Raw genomic sequence first — 18050 nt, 5'->3', positions numbered from 1 at the left:
ATTTCCACTTGAACTCTAATACTGGTAGTCATGTGTTGGTATCATTGAAACCTTTTCTTGTCCTGTAATGCATTTTCTACCAGCACAATTTGGATATGTAATCACTCGGGTAAATGGGGATACACACAATGAAAATGCTCAGAAGAGCTGCAGGAAGAATGTAATTAATTTTGTGTAATATTGTACATAGAGTATTAGGGAATAATGCAAAATTAACTAAAACAATGCAGCATTATTCGTCTTAACTATATCCTTCTCTGTGACATACATTTATGGATAGTACTGCATTAGGTGTAGACCAAATCCTTTGTAGTGGATATTATTCCTGTTACAATACTGCTACAATAATGCATACTGCAATAGTCCTAAATCAAATAAAATGTAATATTTTATGGTAAATAAAGTAGATAATAAAAGTAGATAATAAATCTATTTTCCCCAATCATCAATATTGAATACATGTTATCTAAAACTGTGTCTCTAATAAGGGCCTCCACAGGGTATTTCACAGTAAGGGGTAAAAGAAACAAAACCCATGTAGTAGACAGAACATAATTATGAAAAATCTTCCTTTGCAGATTTCTTTTCTGACACTCACTGAATTACACTCCAAATTCTAAGAATTTTTGGTTCATTTCAAATGAAGAATTTTTTCTAGAGCTTTGGATTTTTTCCCAATATTTTCATTCTTATTTATCCTGTATAAATGTTATTGAAGTCAATAGGATTTTTATCTGTTGTATATGTTTTAAGATCAGTTTCTAAACTTAGAGTTTAGAATAAAGTTATTTCAACAAGAAATTTAAGGAAAAATTGTGCTGAAATCAGCCAGACTTTAACATTGTAACTCTACTGTAGACTGCACATCTCAGAATACTCATTTGTTTCTTGGACTAAATGTTAAATGAATTTAATGTATGTCTCCAGTCTTCTGGTAATGCAATTTTGCACATTCATCTTTACTTCAAGGCCTTTAATTAAAGGTTGTACATAGTAATCCTATGGTCACAATTTCTTTGCTCTGCAGTCTGGTATCTTCCCCTGAAAGAATCCTCTTTCAGAATTAGTGAAGATATATTTGCTTTTTAGAAATTAGAGGACTTGAAATGGCTTGTGGAAGCTGCCAAGAAAGAAATGTAATCACAGTATGGTATTACTTGAATATCTGCAAAGAATCCTTTGCATGTTTCAGGCAGATTTTTAGCTACTGCATCTAAAAAAACACAGGTATAGGACATGGACTCAAATGCTACTTACCCAGCATAACACTGATTAAGCCACTGAGCTATTAAACCACACTGTAACTTCTCCAGCTTCTTAAGATCTATATATAAGCCTTCTTTAGGACTGAGATATATATAAAATGGTTTTAGTAGTGTTCACTGAGGTCATTTTGGCTTTCCTGTTCTACACAAAATTTGCCTCCCCACAGGTAAATAAACTACTTGAGCTTTTCATGTAATTCACACCTGCCAATACCCAATATGTAAATTGCAGATGGATGCAATTAAAGTGTAAAATGAATAAATAAAACTGGTTCTGCAACTACTTATAAAAGCATGGAAAATCAACTTGATACATCAAGTCACAGACAATGCAACTAAATTATAAAGTTATGTATACAAAAATGCAGCACCCTTGTATAAATATGTATGTATAATCATAAATTAAAACCATATAGAGAGACTAGAAATATCCTTTGGGGATGGAAAAATATTACATTATTGTAGAAGAGCATCTTGCCAGCACACTTAGGTTATATATTTGCTATTTTTTGTGTGTTATATTTCATAAAAGAAACTCCAGCAGATAGCTAATATTCTGAATCCATTCACCATCTCTCTTCTTAGTAAATGTAACTGTTTAAAATACATTCGTGTCCCACATGCTGGGACAATCAGAGAGCTACTGCAGTGGCAGTGAAATAAAATCATGGCTATTGTTACTGCCTCAAGTCAGTACAAAGAATGTTGTTTGTCTTGAGTGCTGTTGGAGCACAGCAAAGCCAGCCCAAGATGAGGCAGCCACCACTCCATTCCATCCAGGCTCTTCCTGATTCACCTCCTCCTCCTCACTGGAGCTGGTACAGTTGTTTCTGTCACTGCTGCAGGGAAACAATCTGGGAGCAAAGTGCAAACTCACAAACAAACCAACCAACCAACCAGGCAGCAATATCAGTTCACAGTATTCACACTCCTCCTTTCACAGCCTTTTTTTTTGTTGTTGTTGTTGTTGTTGTTCCAGTGTGACTGATATAGCTTAGAAAAATTATTAAATCAGACCATCTGTGTGATGCTGTTTGCTCTGGAGGTGTTCCTACAACCTCATGCTGGCAAGAGGGATGAACTCAAGCCAGGGTTACAAGAAATAATAGGGATGTCAGCTGTCTCAACTACTATTGCAGCTGAGAAGAGAACAGGGGGTACTGAACCCTGTGAGTAAAAATGAAGTAAAAAGGCATGTGTAACTGATGAAATTCATTTATTCCAGCACCAGGCTGCCTCATTCCCAAATATGCTGGCTCCTACTGTGCATTTCCAAGTCAAAATAACCTGCTAATTGAGAAACAAAAATCAGACAGGAAAAAGATGGAAGATGATGTCAGGTATATCAAGCCACAGTCCATCAGGAGAATTTAAATGCAATGTCTTTGGAATTAGTATTATCTGACAAGGAGCTAGTGATCTCTCTGGGCTGGTGTGTGAGTCTGTAACACTGAGCTTGCTGCACTTGCCATAAACTTCATCCACATAAGGGCTTGATAAAAACTCCTTTAAATAAAGCACTGCAGCCACCTAGCCTTGAAAATATGCAAGTGTTCAGGAACACTCTGATCACAGACTGGAATTAAGCAAAATCCTTCAGTGTAGATCCTTCTGTAGATACTTCAGAAGCCAGTAAAAGATGGATCAGTTGAAACCAGTAACAGAGAAATAATCTGAATTAGGTAACAGAACAACCAAAAATCACTGAAAGGTGAAAGTGATCCATCAGTAAATCCATCTCTCTTGAGTTCATCTTTACAAAGTGCAGGACAGTCATTTTTACTTGGCTCATAATCAATTCTTGCTAATGCTGTGTTCTCTGGTTCTGCCTAACACTGATGAGATAAGGAACAAAAGGATCAATGCTTTCATTGTGTTTACTGGTGAACCAGTAATCAGGACAGAGGACTCAATTCCCTGAATCCGAATGATACATGAATTTGCTCAAGTATCCATTTAGACTGACATCAATTATGAACAAACAACAACAGAAAGACAAGAATAGGAAAACAGTTTCAGAGGTAGAAAATGTGGACAGCATCAAACACAAACCTGGGCTGCTGCTGCTGTATGAGGGCATTCCTCACTTCCCTCTGCGGTTGACTGCTGTGCCATTCCCACACCTCAAATCACAAAGCAAACCTCACCTGCCTCCTCCCCAAAATCCTCCAGCTGGGCACCTTTTACCAAAAAAGACTCTTATTTCACTGAGATTACCTGCCCATCTGGACTCATATTCTGATTCCTGATCTTCTGAGTAATAAAGACAGCAAAGAAACTTTAGTAGTACCACACAGTAACACAAGTTAGCGACAGACATTCCTTTTCTCCCTTCTCTAAAGGGAATTTTCAATAGGTCAATCAGACTTTTGATGCTAGTTAAATACAAAAGTTAATTTTTAATTTTTCACTCAGCAACAGAACTAGCTGAGAAAAAAATTACACACAACATATAATTAAAACTGAGATGGAAAACAAAAAATATTAAAAGAACAAATGTACTTCTTACTTCCCAGTAGCTATAGAAATTTCTCTCTTAAAAGGTATGGAAGGATTATGAGGAGATCTAGTGTGGCAGCCTAAGGCATGCATATATCATGAGAGTTACAATATTTTTCTCTGATGTGTTTGGTGCTGTCCAGTGTTGAGAACAGGCTGCTATGAGAACCTGTTGAGAACAGGTGTGTATGAATCCAGCTGGATAGTCTCTGTTCTTCTCATGGGCTATTTTGTTATTTTTGAATTCCCTGGAAAAATTCAGACTTCTCGTTCAAGAAAAATGCATCCCATTTGAAACTCTAAGCTGAGTACACATACATTCATTTTTTAATCATCTCACTTTCAGATGTTCTATATGGAAAAAAAATCTAACCTCTTGATTACTGACATTTAGTATCAACATGGTCAAATTGGTAAAATACTAAATTGGTAAAATATCAAATTGTATTAAAAATATTGTTTTCAATTTCAGTTTTTCTGCTTGCTACAGTCTAAGAAAGATTCTTCAGAATAAAAACCTTGGACTTTTGATGCATCTTTATACATGAAAAGAACAGCCTTGTGCCATCCTCAGTTGTAGGAAGTGACAGGCAGAGCACGACATCACTTTTATTTTTAACTGACTGCTTTCTGGTGAATTTGTTTTGCTGTCAGTGCATATTACAGCAGTGTTAATCACATTCAGGCTTTACGAAGACAGAAGCCCTGTGCTGAGTTTCATTCCACAAGCTGGGAGTTCTCAGCTTTTGAAGGAGAAACTTTATTTCAAATTTGCCACAATAGCTGATCTGCAGACGGATCAGTAAGAATACAAATCTAAAGTACCTATGAAAGGTCTACAACCACCAAAGGCATCCATGTGGATTTCTCCACTATAGCCACACCACACAGACTCACCACTTACAAAAGCATTAAGTCCTGGACTCAGGAACACAGGTTTAGGCAGCAAGTAATTGACTATAGATATTGAATTAAACTTACCTATAGATATTTAATTAAACTTATCACCAGTCTGACTTCAGCACATTTTAACAGCTTCCTATTATCACTGTATCACTGGTCTCCTTAATTCACTCGCATGCAATGTCTAAAATAAGACAGGGTCAGTAAGCTTATTACCAGAGAACAAAAACATGTTTCTATTCTCCTACAGACTGTGAGAGTCTGTAAAATAAACACGTGGAGAAACTGCATTTTCCTGATTCCCAAAGAGAGCAGAAATCCAGCACACACCATGTTTATGCTGCCTTGTCTCCACTACCTTTCAAAATCCATTTGGCTTCTCTCTAAGGAAAACACAGCCATTCATTAATCCAGCATTAAAGCACACTGTAGCCTTGACAACTATCATATCATAATTATTATTACTAAATTATGCTACTATTAGGAGACCAAGTTCTGAAACCCCAGGTTAAAAAAAAAGAAAAAAAAAAGAAAAAAAAAAGCAGCACAAGAAGTCTGGTCTTTTCTCTGTCCTTTATTAGCACTCCCACTCCAGGTGACTTTATTACTCCATTCAGGCAACTAGTACCATGAACTAGCTGGCCCAGAAGGCACTAAGACTGCAAACAGCACACACAATTTAAAGCCATAAGGGAATTACTTATTGGCTAATTCACACAGCAGCTGGAATGAACGAGTCATTAATCTCTGTTGGTGAGACACCTTATCAGTCGTGGCTGAATAAAGTAGTCAACCATCAGGCTTTATTGCTTTTTGCATCAGGCCAGTAGCTCTCACTCTTTCTGCCTTCCTTTCTCCGAGGATTCTCTATCTTTTCACACTTGAATCTATAAACTGCTGACTCCATCCCAACAATTTTGATCCCGTTGACAAATTTACCTTTCATGGCTTAAGACCTTCTCAGTATTTTCTCACAAGCAGTTTTCGCGATTTTTGGGAAGTCAGAAGAAAGGCTATTTAGTTGAACTGAAAAAAGGGTCCGCGCCCTGAAAGCACTGTGTAGCCTACAAATACATTCTCAGCAGTACTGGGGAATGATCCCGTGCCTTTCCCCGCCGATAAATAAGCAGCCCCAGTCGCGACATGACGTGTCCGGGGGCTCACCAGGCGGCGGCCGCCACGGCTGAGAAGGAAACTCCGGGGCAGCCCGCGGCTCTGGGAGCATTCCCGACCCGGGGCGCCCCTCACGAACGCCTCTAAAAAAGGCACGGCAGCACCGAGGGCATGGAGAGAGCGCCTACGGGGCGCCGTGAAGTGCAAAGCAAACCGCGCCGTCTGTGTTCTGGTTCACTCGTTTATTTGCTCGTTTATTTGTTTGTTTGCCCGCGGTGCTCCGTTCATTTCCTTCCGGTGCATCTCCGCCGCGGCACACCGCCCCTCCCCGGCGTGCCCCGTGCGCAGGCGCGGCCGGCGGCGGCGATGGGCGGGCGGGTGACCCGCGTGTTCCGGAATTTCAATGTGGAGAACCGGGCCAGCCGCGAGATCAGCAAGGAGAAGCCCACGCCCGCGCCGCGGCACCGCACGGCCCGGCTGGACGCCATGGCCGGTGAGTGAGCGCCGGCCTCGCCCGCCGGCCCCCGGTGCGAGACCGGTGACATTGAGAGCGGCGCGGGGCGCGCGGGGCATGCCGGGAGCCGCGGTGGCGGTGGCGGTGGGGCGGCTGTGGGGGACCGGGGCGGTCGCAGCGGGCAGCGGCGTGAGGGAGGCTGGTGGAGCTGGCCTGGTGGGCTGGGAGATGGGGGCGGCTGCTGGCACGGCTGCGGGGGGCGGTCGGTGGAGGTGGCTGGTGGGGACAGGAGCTGGGGACGGTTGATGGCGCGGGTGGTTCCGGGGACAGCTATGGCAGGCGGTGGTGTCGGTGGTGGCAGGGATGGTGGCACGGAGCGCTGGCTGAGCAGCTCCGAGCGTGTGGGCACCTTGTCCCGCCGTGCTGTGACGGGTGACAGGCCCAGCCCCGCCGTGTCGCTGAGGTCAGGGCTGTGGGAGAGGAATGACACCTTCCCCAGAGGGCAGGTGCATTTGCGGGAGCCATGCCGTGCCGCTGGGGAAGAACTAAAGGAAACGATTTGAGTCAGATCAATCTTTTCTTTTTTTTTTTTTTTTTTTCTCCCTTCCCTTCTTCTTCTCACTGCCTTTAGATAGCCCAGAGATAAAAGAAGAAGTTTTCAGAAAGGACGATAGGCTCCTCACCTTGCTCAAAGACGTTTATGTCGACTCCAGAGATCCACCGGTGCGGGTGAGTGCAGCTTTGTGGTCTTCAAACTCAGCACAAAGCCTGTGTCAAGAAAAATGCTCTTTGTGCATGAAACTTACCTTTTTCAGTAGATAAAAGTGGTGTTTTTATTACTCTTCTATACATTAATAACACTGGGTGTGTCTGACCCCAGGTTTTGAATGTGTGACAAATTGTAATTATTATGCAAGTTCAAAATGCTGACACAGTCTTCCTTTTTAACATTTTGTTGTTCTTATATTGTTTTTCATCTAAATTCCTATTTCTGCTTCCTATGAGGCAGGATACTTCTTGAGGCTCTTGCAAAGATAAAGTAGTTTGCCAGAGGTCATTTGTGGAGTTGTTGGAAAAGACTGGGGCTGCTGGGAGAGCAGGGATGTGGTAGAGGACAAATATGTTTACTCTTTAACTCCATTAAATGTTACACAATGCAGAGACTTTTTTTATCCAGCTCATGGAAGTGCCTTAGGTTTTTTCTACATAATCTTGTGGGTTGTATGGTCATCATTTCCTTATTGCCACTGGCTGCAATCTTTTACTTGACAGGCTAAGCGTACTCCTTTGTAAAATGCAGACTGGGGTTCAGTGTCCTCTTTTCTGTCATATCGTGCTGTGGCTTGTGTGGTTTACCTGTTTCATTATAGGACCACTTTATTCCAGCTGCTTTATTCAGCAATAAAAATTTTATAGTCAGCTAGCAAAATCCCTAAGTCTCTCTAATTTGCTATTTATATGGTATTCAAGTCTAAAAATATTTAAAATTCAAATAGATTTCTGTAGTTTCTACCTGAAATTTTCAAGAAATCTCTATCCCTAATTTCCACCACAGAGATTAGGACTCTAATCTTGAAGTGCTGAAGGCCTAAATTCAGTATCTTTGAATATTCATGTATGAAGCTGTCAAGAGAGATTTGAGAAAAAGCCAAAGTGGAGCAGATCTTTGCTTGATTCTATGCCTGCTCTGAGTTTGCTGCCACAGACTTGCCCTTGTGTCTGCTTGCAGCTGTTAGAGCACAATTGAAGTGTAATCACAGAGACACGTGGGCAAAGCAATAGAAAAGCTTTCTCCCATTCCTGAAGTTATCCCGATGACTTTGTGCATTGTGTACATGATGTGCACACACCTCTGTGTATGTTTGGGCTGTCTGCCTGTGGTAAGTGGAAAAGCACCAGCTTGGGAGCCCTGAAGTGGAAGATTCCCAGAGACAGATGATCTAATTAAGAGTTGAAAATCATTCATTATCCAAGCACAGTTTTAGCAAAAAGCAGAAGACCTGGAGTACAGACATTCCTTGTAGCTCAGAAACAGACACACAGGTGCTGTAGGATCCACATCAGTTTGCTCAGCATCTGAGTTAGTACAGAGTGTCTGTGTAATAATCAGTGGTACTGGGCTCTGATTATTATGTAAATACTGCTGAATTTAAGATAAGATTAATTGTGTCTTTTTTTTTTAGTGTGATTCCCTGATTAAATGTTAATAAAAGGAAATATGAGGAAGTGAAAGCTGTTTTGGAGATTACTTAGAAATATGAAGGGACTTTAGAGAAGAGACTTTGCATGTCAACATGTTGCAGTAGTCATGGCAATTAAACTCCATATGCTGCAAAAGAGCAGGAAAGCTTGTTCTCTAGACAAAGCAAAAGAAGGGATTTCTTTTAGTAGGAAAACTAAAATTTGAAAACAAAAGGAAAGGGAGAGAGACTACATGAAAAAGTTTTCCAGTGGGATCAGAAGGATACTGATTTGTTGTATGATTTTTTTTTTGTCTCTTCCAGTGAATCAGTACCAAGTATTAGGTTATCTGGATTTACATTTGCCTACCAGAATCTGTAGTTTGCCTTGTGTGAAGGGCTGCCAAGCCAATACAACACTGAAAGTGCAGTGAATGGGAGCTTTTCAGCATTTGGCAGGGAGCTGACACACTGTGTAGAATGGCTGTGGAAGAAGCTAGGCTGGCTAAGCTTTTTTTAAAAAAATGGGAAAAGCTAACAGGAAAAGCTAAACAGAAAAAATATTTAGGAAAGCAGCTTAGCTGCTATGGTATACATAGTAAACAGAACTGCTGTTGAGCTCTTTTTGTTTTCTTTCCCTCAATTAGGTAAAAGATGGAGGTGGTGAACATCTTCCAAGTAAACTGGAGGAAAAGAGACTTACAAAATTAGGCCACTTGGAAGGTCTAGATGTTAACAAAGTTCCCAAAGGCAAAATTTCCCTTGTGGAGGCTCTGACACTTCTTAATAATCATAAACTTCAACCTCAAATATGGACTGCAGAGAAAATAGCAGCAGAATACAGTCTGGAACTGAAGGAGGTCAACTCTCTTCTGGAATTCTTCATTCCTTTTGCTGTGCAGGAATTTCGTAAGGAAACCAAAAAAGCTATAACAAGCCATAAACCGAAACAGTTAACATAAAAATATTTGCCAAAACCTTTTGTGATCTCACTCGTGTCTTCATTTTACTCTCAAGTATATTCCATGTCTGAAAATTCAGTCAATAATGTGTCATCCAGCAAGGCTACATCCTTATGCCAGTGAGATGTATTCAAGCAGTTCCATTCTCCATTGGATGGCTTCATTGAAATGCAGCAACTACAGTTTGTAAACCAGAATATGATTAATTCATGGTATGACAGCATGTCACACAGTTCTGACTATCCCATTCAAATGTTATGAACTCGGTAAAAGCATTTTACTGTAAGAATTTTACTTTAAGAGATTGCCTTTCTCAGCAGAGACTTCTTGGCCTGCAGCTAAAGAGGTGCTCTGTGGGCATTGGCTCTGTAATTTCATGTTGCACTGCTTTTTCAAGGAATTGCTGTCAAGGTGTGTGTGTATAACAAACAGCTGCGTTTCTTTTGTGTAAGAATGGAATGGTATTTATACTTTGTAAAGAAGGTTAACCACAAGGGCATTTCACAATTAACCACAATGGTATTTATACTTTGTAAAGAAGGTTAACCACAAGGGCGTTTGGAAAATTAAGCTGTGTCAAACATAAAATAAAAAGGTGAACAGCAAGAAGGCCTCTTTCTGGTGCTGGAACAGCAGTGGTTCATATGTAACTCCTCTTATTCTCTATTCTCATTTAGCTTAAATACCTGCACCTCTCCAGGTGCTGTTTGTTACAGAATTTTTAGTGATGATCTTCTGGCATGAGTCTCTTGCAGCAGCCCATGCCATCTGCTGTGTGAGGAGCAATGCTTCATATTAATAGGTAGCAAGGACATACAACTGGATCTACTAATTGGACCCACTGGTAGGACTTCTGTGAATGTTTGCCCTTCCTGTTACAATAATCCTTTTTCCCTGTGGAAGCCTTGTCTGATCCAAGTGTGGGCTAGATCAGGTCATGTTTACTCACAGCATGCATCTATACAGATGACACGAGGGTAACACACACTCTGAGGCAGTGGTGGGTTTAAACCCCAATACTGTGACTAGTCATGTCTGTAGGTACGAAGTTTTGCAGTGATGGTTAATCCTGCAGTGAAACGTGGTCAGATAAGCTGGGGAGATGGGGCGGCAGATAATCAGAATTGATATTTAAAAATGCATTATGGTTGCCTTCCTTTAAAAAACAAACCCAGAATCTTTAATCTTATGCCTGTCACCAAAGAAGGTGATTTTAAAGGGTAAAAGTCCATGCCTGGCTTACAATGTAACTTTCAAGAACCTTTCTGCCAAGTCTTTGATTTGGAGTCTGGTAAATGCCTTACCAAGAAGATGATCAGCTTTGTTATTTCACAGCAAGATTCCTTCACCTTCTTTGAGTTGGAACTTGGTATCTCCAGTACAGTTTGCCACAGTGGATTTGAAGGTTATGTTTGGTTCATTTCTGAAGTACATAATGCTGTACGATACTGGAAAATGACAGTATGTGCATTGTATAAAAATTCAAAATTGTTAGTCTAAGATGTATGGCTTGTCATTTATCCTCTAATACAATGGGCTACAGAGCTGCACTCTGAAACTAATGCATCTGAGGTAAGCACCACATTAAGATTGCTTTGCACAAAATACTGTTTTAGAAAATGTTATAACAGAAATACTTAATTGTTTGAGTACTGTTCATCCTAATGTAATATTTAAGGTAACATTCAGAAAACAGCTGTGGAATGCATTTGGTACAGATACTGTTGATATTGAAGATGCTGCAATTTCCTGTAAAATGAATTTTATTATGGATTGAAGTTGATTAAAAACACACTGCAACCAGCACCAGACACCAGTTTAACCATGCCCTTTGACTACCTTGGTATGTATTTTGGCATCTTTTGTCTGCCTTCATTAAAGTCTTGTGATGTGGCCGCACCATGACAGTGCTCTGTTTCACTTCAGTGTTCTGTTTTCACTTCTCTACCGTGTTGCTTACACCCTCCAGGAGCAGGTTTGTGCTTTGGGATGTTTGCTGTCATCCCATTCAGTGCCCCAGCCCACCTTCAGGACAAAATCGTGTCCACAACTGTGATGATTGCAAAGCTGTTCCCTGTTTTGTGGAGCCAGGATCTCTTCCTCAGAATATATTATCCACAGTGGGAAAGCAGATGCCCCACAGCAGAGTTGGTGTAGGGATCCCATCTCCCTGCAGGCAGGTGAACTTGTGGCCCAGAAGGCCCCAGGAAAATTGGATGCAATGCAATTTGTCAGCAAGGATTCTTCTGCTGGTCACCTGCCCCACCTGCTGGGCAGTGTCAAACCAGTATTACAAGGGTATTGGCCAATGGTACAGGATCATGTAAAAATTTGTACCCTTATCTATCCAAATCTATTACAGTGACTTTAGACGGTCACTGTGGTGAGAGAAGGACGAGAATTTTGTTTCTTGATCAGAAGGCTTGATTTATTGATATAAGATATATAATACATTATAACTATACTAAAAAGAATAAGAAGAGAAGTTGCAGAGAGCTGCTCAGCTAAGAATAGAATAGAAGGAATGAATAACAAAGTTCTGTGTCTAGGGAATCTGTTCCTGAGCTGCTCTTGAGATTGGCTTTTAATGGTACACAAGGAAGATGAGCCAATCACAGGGGCACCTGCTACATTTCACAGCAGCTGATAACAATTGTTTACATTCTTTTTCTGGGGCTCTGCTTCCCAGAAGATAGACAAATGTGAAAGAAAATATTTCTATGAAAAAATGTCTGCGACACAAATCATCTGAGGTCTGAATGTTTGGCTTTCACTGTATTTTACAACATGGAGCATGTCAGTTCTCCAGAGCTCACAAGAACCTGGAGCATGGATCTTTCCTTTACTCTGCTAAGAAAGCCTGTCCCTGATCAAGCTCTCCAACACTACTCTCTTGTACAATTCTGACCACAGCATGTGTGTGTGCCTACAGTGTTCCAGTATGTGTTTGAAGGTAATGCTGTCTTTTAGGCTTGATGTATGGAACAACTATTCTCACTGTTGCATCTTTTCTAGAAGTACTTCTATCCTTTCTTCCAGTTTCAAGGGACGTTTTACTCATCAGTTATCTTGCCTGGTTACTAGTTTCTAATTGGAAGAATAATGGTATTTTCTTTACACTTGAACCATGGTTGTGTCTGTGTCCCTTTATGTCTATATCCCTTTCCTGTTTGGCTGTCATCTTAAGAAATTCTTCATGCAACTGTTTTGAAGAGGTAATTATGGGGAATTTGTGGGAACCTACAGTTCTGTTTTCAGGTACTTCTATGTGAAGAATTTTTCATGTCTCATTGCCATGCATATGGTGAAACAAATTTAGCTCAGGTGGTTTTGTCCACCATGCAGAAACATTACATTTGGTAGGGAACAACCTGTCTCACTCAGACTGCTTTGTTATTATGGAATTAATGCAATGTGTTGCAAGTACTTTGTGATCCTGCAAGGGATTTGTTTCATTTCTAGTGTGGCATATGGTTGACAAACTTCTTACATGTGACATTATTCTACCAGAGTTTCAAACATCACTGAATAAACCCCAGACCACTTTGAGCACCAATGCAGAGTGAATACACAGGAGCAGGCTGAGCCTCCTTTGATAATGAGGGTTACATTCCTGGTGAGTCATAAAATTGACTGTCTTCAAGGGAGTTCCAGCAGGTATACTGGAATTCCTGGCTTGAATTTTTTTATAGAAAATTTCTTTAGGGATAGTCAAATACCTAATTTACCTGGGTTTTTTTGGACATACTCCTCTTTCTCTAGTCTTGTTCTATCATTAAGTCTATTCCCAGCCTTCTGCAGCCAGCCTTTGCTAGTATGAAAACCTCATGCAGTTGCATTCTTTCTCTGTTCTAGATCACATGCAAATGTTGGTTGTATTCTGCCCTTTCAGTAACAACTGTTTTAATTTTGCAGAGCACTCTTGCCTTCTGAGAGTAGCACATCTGCTGAGATAAAGATTAAAAGACTGAGCACATTTTGCACTGCAGAACTTATGAATAGGACAGGTTTTCAAAAGGAATTTAGCTTTGACATCTTCAAAACCTACTCTTTAGGGATATGTGAACCTAGTAAGTAATCTCTCTCACCATATATGTATTAATTGTAGCTTGGTTCCTGCAGACTGATGGCAAGATAACAAGGTTGGAGCTGTGAGGCAGGAGGGAGTTTTAACTGTGCTCCCTATGCAGTTTAGTCAGAGGGCCCTTCTGTACAAAATGTGAATTTTGTGTAGCCTCCCAGCACAGGGAACTCGTCTTTTAAGCTGCCTTTTTTGCTCAAGGAGAGAAGAAAAGTATATGTGCAACATGTGTATTAAACTTACAAAATGGAATGTCTTATTTCTGTATTGGAAAATCAAATCAAAGCTCAAGTGCAGCTCAAGTACAGCACATACAGCAGGATCAAAATGCAAAAGTTATAAAAGGGTGGCTGTCTCACTTTGTTACATGTAAGCATCATGCTTGCATGTTTGAGATTGCACGAAGCTTCACATTTCACAGCTCTTTCTGAAGCCCCTTTATACAGGAGTTTCCTGGCTCTTAGTCAGATGGTGCCGCTCACTGTTGAACCGACAGGGCAGGCCAGAGCAGGGGAGCTTCAGGTGCAAACAGATTTTGGTACTTGAGACTGTTGCAAGTGGAACACCAACTGATGTGGTATTTGCAATCAAAACACACTTATTAAATCTGTTTTCAGCAACCTATAAGTCTAATGAATTCTGTTAATCTTTCACAATTTAGGTATTGCTGTGTTGGTACCAGAGCTAAGGGTTTTTCCTGAAAAAAGCCATAAATCCCATGGATTAAATTCTCTTAGAAACTTGACATTGGTTTTCTTGGTCTGAAACAGAGACTTAGATGTACACAGCAGCAGTGGTAAGTAACAGCAGCACATCTCCTGTATCGTGCTGGAGGGAGAGCACTGCTGCTCTTGTGCCTCTGCAAGGTGGAGTGGGGTTTGATGTGTCTGCCACCAGGAAACAAATTTAAAAAATAAGTCTGCCAAGGTGGTTCTTTTGTGACTGTTGTGCAAAAATCTCCTTTCAGTGTGGGCTACTTCAACTGCAGAAGCTGTTTTTAGGTGAGATGTTTTGGCCTCCTGAGAGTAGTGCTGCATTGCCCTGGAGGGAAGCAAGTGGGGCCAGACAGATCACACAGGTATCTCCTATCAGGATTTCTCATATGGGAATAAAAAATGCATGATGTCTTGTAAGCATGAGGCCACTGTTTTTAGTAAGCTGAGGGAAATGATGGTGTGGTTGCATCAATCTCTACTTTTTCAAAAGTCATTCATTGGCACCCACACCTTGAAGCTGGGATAACACAGGGACTGAGGAATCCCACTGCTGAGTGGGATGAGCTGCATGTGGTGCTGGTGAAAGCTGGAATCAGTCCTGCCAGGGCTGCTGGAACTGGAAGCCTGAGTGTAAAGTCACAGCTGGAAGCTCTACTTACACAGAGCTTGGGGTCTGGAGAAAGGACAACAGACAGCACTGGTAACTTGGGTGCACTGGGAGTGCAGAGCTGGTTATAATTGCCTGTTTTGGCAGAGTGAAAAGAGATAAAAGTGGAGTCTCTTTGAGAGTTTCTCTGACCTAAAGTGTGCCCTTTTGTTAACTGCACAGGGCTTTGCTCCAAAACAAAAATCAATACAGTTCATGACTGAAGTTCAGCAATGTGTGGAGTGTGAAATAGAGGCAGAGCAATGAAGCAGGGCAGAGCACAGTAAGCCTGGACAGTCAGATCCTTGTTCAGCTGCCATATGTACAGGAGTTGTGCACTGCATGTCACCCTCCACTGCCCTCTGTCCCAGCCTCTGGGGTTCACAGCACGACATGTCCCCTTGTAAAGTGGGGTTGTGGATTTCCATCCTTCTTAAGGCCAAGCAGAAACGGAATGTTAGATAGAGCCTATCTTAGCAGTCTCCATGCCCCCTAAAAGCTGGAACCTGTGTATCTCAGTTGCATAATTCCTCCACACCATGAATTTTCATCATGAGAACCAAGCATAGCAGGGCTCAAGTCCCTCTTGGTGGGGCTCAGGTGGGGCAGTGGTAGGGGCTACAGCCTGGTGGGCAGGGGAAGGGGCTCACTGCTGCTTAGGGAGGGAAGCCTTCTCTGTTCCCTACCACCCCACCCCTTTCCCAGTGCTACAGCCCACCTCCTCTCTTTTTGCTAGCTCAGGCAATTGTCAGGCCACTTGATGAACCACTTTAATTCACTAACATGGCAGAAAACAAAGCAAAAGAGATATTTTTATAACTGAGAAGAATAAAGTCTTTACCATTCTCAGCATCAGTGGCTATCCTTTGGCTGAAGCCACCATATATTCAGCTTACTTGTATTATTTGCCATATCTACATGGAGAAACAAGTTATTAAAAACTGGGTATGTTTTTCTTGCACAAAATTTAGGGGCAAAAAGCTGAACATGCAGATGTACCTAAATGCTGCTACGAATGCATTGTCCCTAGGTTATTTTTAAATGCATTATCCCTAGGTTATTTATTTGAAAAGCATACTGTTAAAACCTTTATTTCTTTTTAAATTTTAAAAGCATATTTAAGTGTGGTGGTATAAGATGACATTTATTTCTAAGAACAGTTCAAACTGAAGACAAAATATTTTGTTCAGACACCTGTTTTGTTCTTTTTACAAAATAATGAGGCTTTTTTTTCCCTTTGGTCAATCTCCAAAATAAATGCTACGACTTGTGTTAAACAAAGTTTGTCACATTCTGGTTACTACTGTTCCTACCCTTACCTAAATCCAGTCCCCTCATACCCCTCTACTTTGCTGACAAGTAAAGTTGTAGGTTTCTAGTCCTGTTTCATAGATAGGAAATTAATTGTGTACATTGAGTGAGGCTGATTTACTGTCTACCTAAAGCTATAGTGAAACTGGAATAAATAGAAAGTAAGTGCATTGAATAGCAATGAATCAGTGTAAAACAGGCCACTGAAGATGTCTTCAGGAAGAAATAATGCCAGACTCTTGGCTTTGCTTCTCTGCAGAGGAAGAAAGTGGAAATAAATTTCATACTATGTTCTGCCTTTCTCAATTAGCTGTCACCAGTTAAAGATTTCCTTTGTGGGAACAAATTCACAGCTGTCATCACTTAACAAAGATAAATTCTATCAGCTCACTTCAGCACATGCAATTCTTCAATATTAAACCCTTTTTATATTGCAAAGTTGTCATTAATGTAGCAATTTGAGAAATGGAGCCATTTTTCTTGTGTCTCTCTTAATAGGTTGACATTTAATCATGACTTCTTAACCCTTTGAAATAAATGTACTGCTGAGTACATTTTGAATAAAATTATTTGAATTTTACCATGGACACATAGCTATGATTAAAAGCTGAGAAGATGCTACTGAAAGCAAGTTTGTTCTTTCAACAGATAGCACAAATACCTGCTTGTAATGCATACAGTCCATGACTCTGTACATACACACGTAATTCTCTGGCCTTCAGAAAGCAGCAAAACTGCAATGTTTGGGAGGCTAAGGAAATATGCAGTTTTACTGACAGAGCAGTATGAGAAACCCTTGTTAGACTTCTAGGCTCGGGAATTTGTGCTATCATTCTGCTGCTGTGGAACTTGCTACAGAATGCAGCCCTTGCTACAACATTGCACTCTAGCATAACACGTTTAATGTTGCCAGAAAAGCGTAATTAATTCTCAATCAAGAACAAAAGCTGAACTGAGTGTAAGCCATGCTTACTCAAATCCTCTTGAGATTGCTGCAACTTAAAACACACTGTGAAAAATGAACTGCTTCTTCTGTCTTAGCTGCTCAATACTTCTGAAACTAAAAGATGAAAACCTAAATGTAGTTAAAGTCAAAATGCAGGACATACTGATATAAATTACATAGAGCTCTTGATGTGCTACTACTCCTTTCTGTCTTGAATTTAACACAGGCTCTGTGGCATTTCCCCTTATTTTTAATTTTTAACAACATGAAATGCCTTTTCTAAAATCATCCTTTGTCTTTGGTGAAATGATAGCAACTCCTTTGCTTTCTCCTGCACAGATTATCTTGGCATCCTCAAGAGAAGAGAGAGGGAAATGGTAGATAAATATTCAAATGTCAGGTTGAAGAATGTGTTATGAGGGATTTTCAAATGTTATGTCCTTTCTACACCTGGTGCTAGACATGGATATGCTGTATTTTTCCAGTCTTCATCAAAGGTTTGTTTCAAATGGAAAATAGCTTGAACCTGAACTACCTTCACATTCTCTTGGTTTTCAAGCTATTTTCATGATAAGAAAAAATGGTTACTTAAGAGATAAAAATCCAGTGTGCGTTCCAGTTGGTCAAACTGTCTCTGGAGCTGCAGAATGGTTATCTAAAGATGCAGCTGATAAAATGTGGCTTAAAGATGAGAACACAGCTTATCTGTTATGTCCCTTCACTGGATACACTAGACAGAAATAGAGTTTCAGGCTCTGGAGGAGATGCAGGCAGATGGTTTTGTTGCTGAATCCTTGCAAATAACCCCTCTCTGCAAATCAAACTTTTCCCCAAAGCCCTGGCAAATCTATATATGCTGCAGGTGGCCAGAGATTTTTATAAGAACATCATTAAATTTATGCAGGGACATCTCAATGGACCTGTCTGGATCATTTGGGAAGGTAACTTACCAGGATCAACTACTAAATGTAAAC

The 18050-nt window shown here is 40.7% G+C and overlaps 1 protein-coding gene across 1 annotated transcript; it reads left to right on the top strand.

Annotated features, from left to right (window-relative positions):
- The first annotated feature begins 6101 nt into the window (after positions 1-6101).
- Positions 6102-11275, top strand: NDUFAF4 (NADH:ubiquinone oxidoreductase complex assembly factor 4). Its single transcript, XM_074538531.1, has 3 exons — positions 6102-6273; positions 6866-6963; positions 9062-11275. The coding sequence occupies exons 1-3, from the start codon at positions 6147-6149 to the stop codon at positions 9374-9376; spliced, it is 540 nt and encodes a 179-aa protein (XP_074394632.1). The 5' UTR covers positions 6102-6146; the 3' UTR covers positions 9377-11275.
- The last annotated feature ends 6775 nt before the right edge of the window (positions 11276-18050 follow it).

Source organism: Zonotrichia albicollis, chromosome 3 (assembly GCF_047830755.1).
Source record: "Zonotrichia albicollis isolate bZonAlb1 chromosome 3, bZonAlb1.hap1, whole genome shotgun sequence".
Taxonomy (NCBI): domain Eukaryota; kingdom Metazoa; phylum Chordata; class Aves; order Passeriformes; family Passerellidae; genus Zonotrichia; species Zonotrichia albicollis.
This window is presented reverse-complemented; position numbering and strand designations above follow the sequence as displayed.

What these genes read in the sequence shown, in the direction of transcription:
- NDUFAF4 (XM_074538531.1), top strand. Translation starts at nt 6,147, where the DNA reads ATGGGCGGGCGGGTGACCCGCGTGTTCCGGAATTTCAATGTGGAGAAC. An exon ending in CCGGCTGGACGCCATGGCCG is followed by an intron (nt 6,274 to 6,865) that starts GTGAGTGAGCGC and finishes CACTGCCTTTAG; the next exon opens with ATAGCCCAGAGATAAAAGAA. An exon ending in CCAGAGATCCACCGGTGCGG is followed by an intron (nt 6,964 to 9,061) that starts GTGAGTGCAGCT and finishes TCCCTCAATTAG; the next exon opens with GTAAAAGATGGAGGTGGTGA.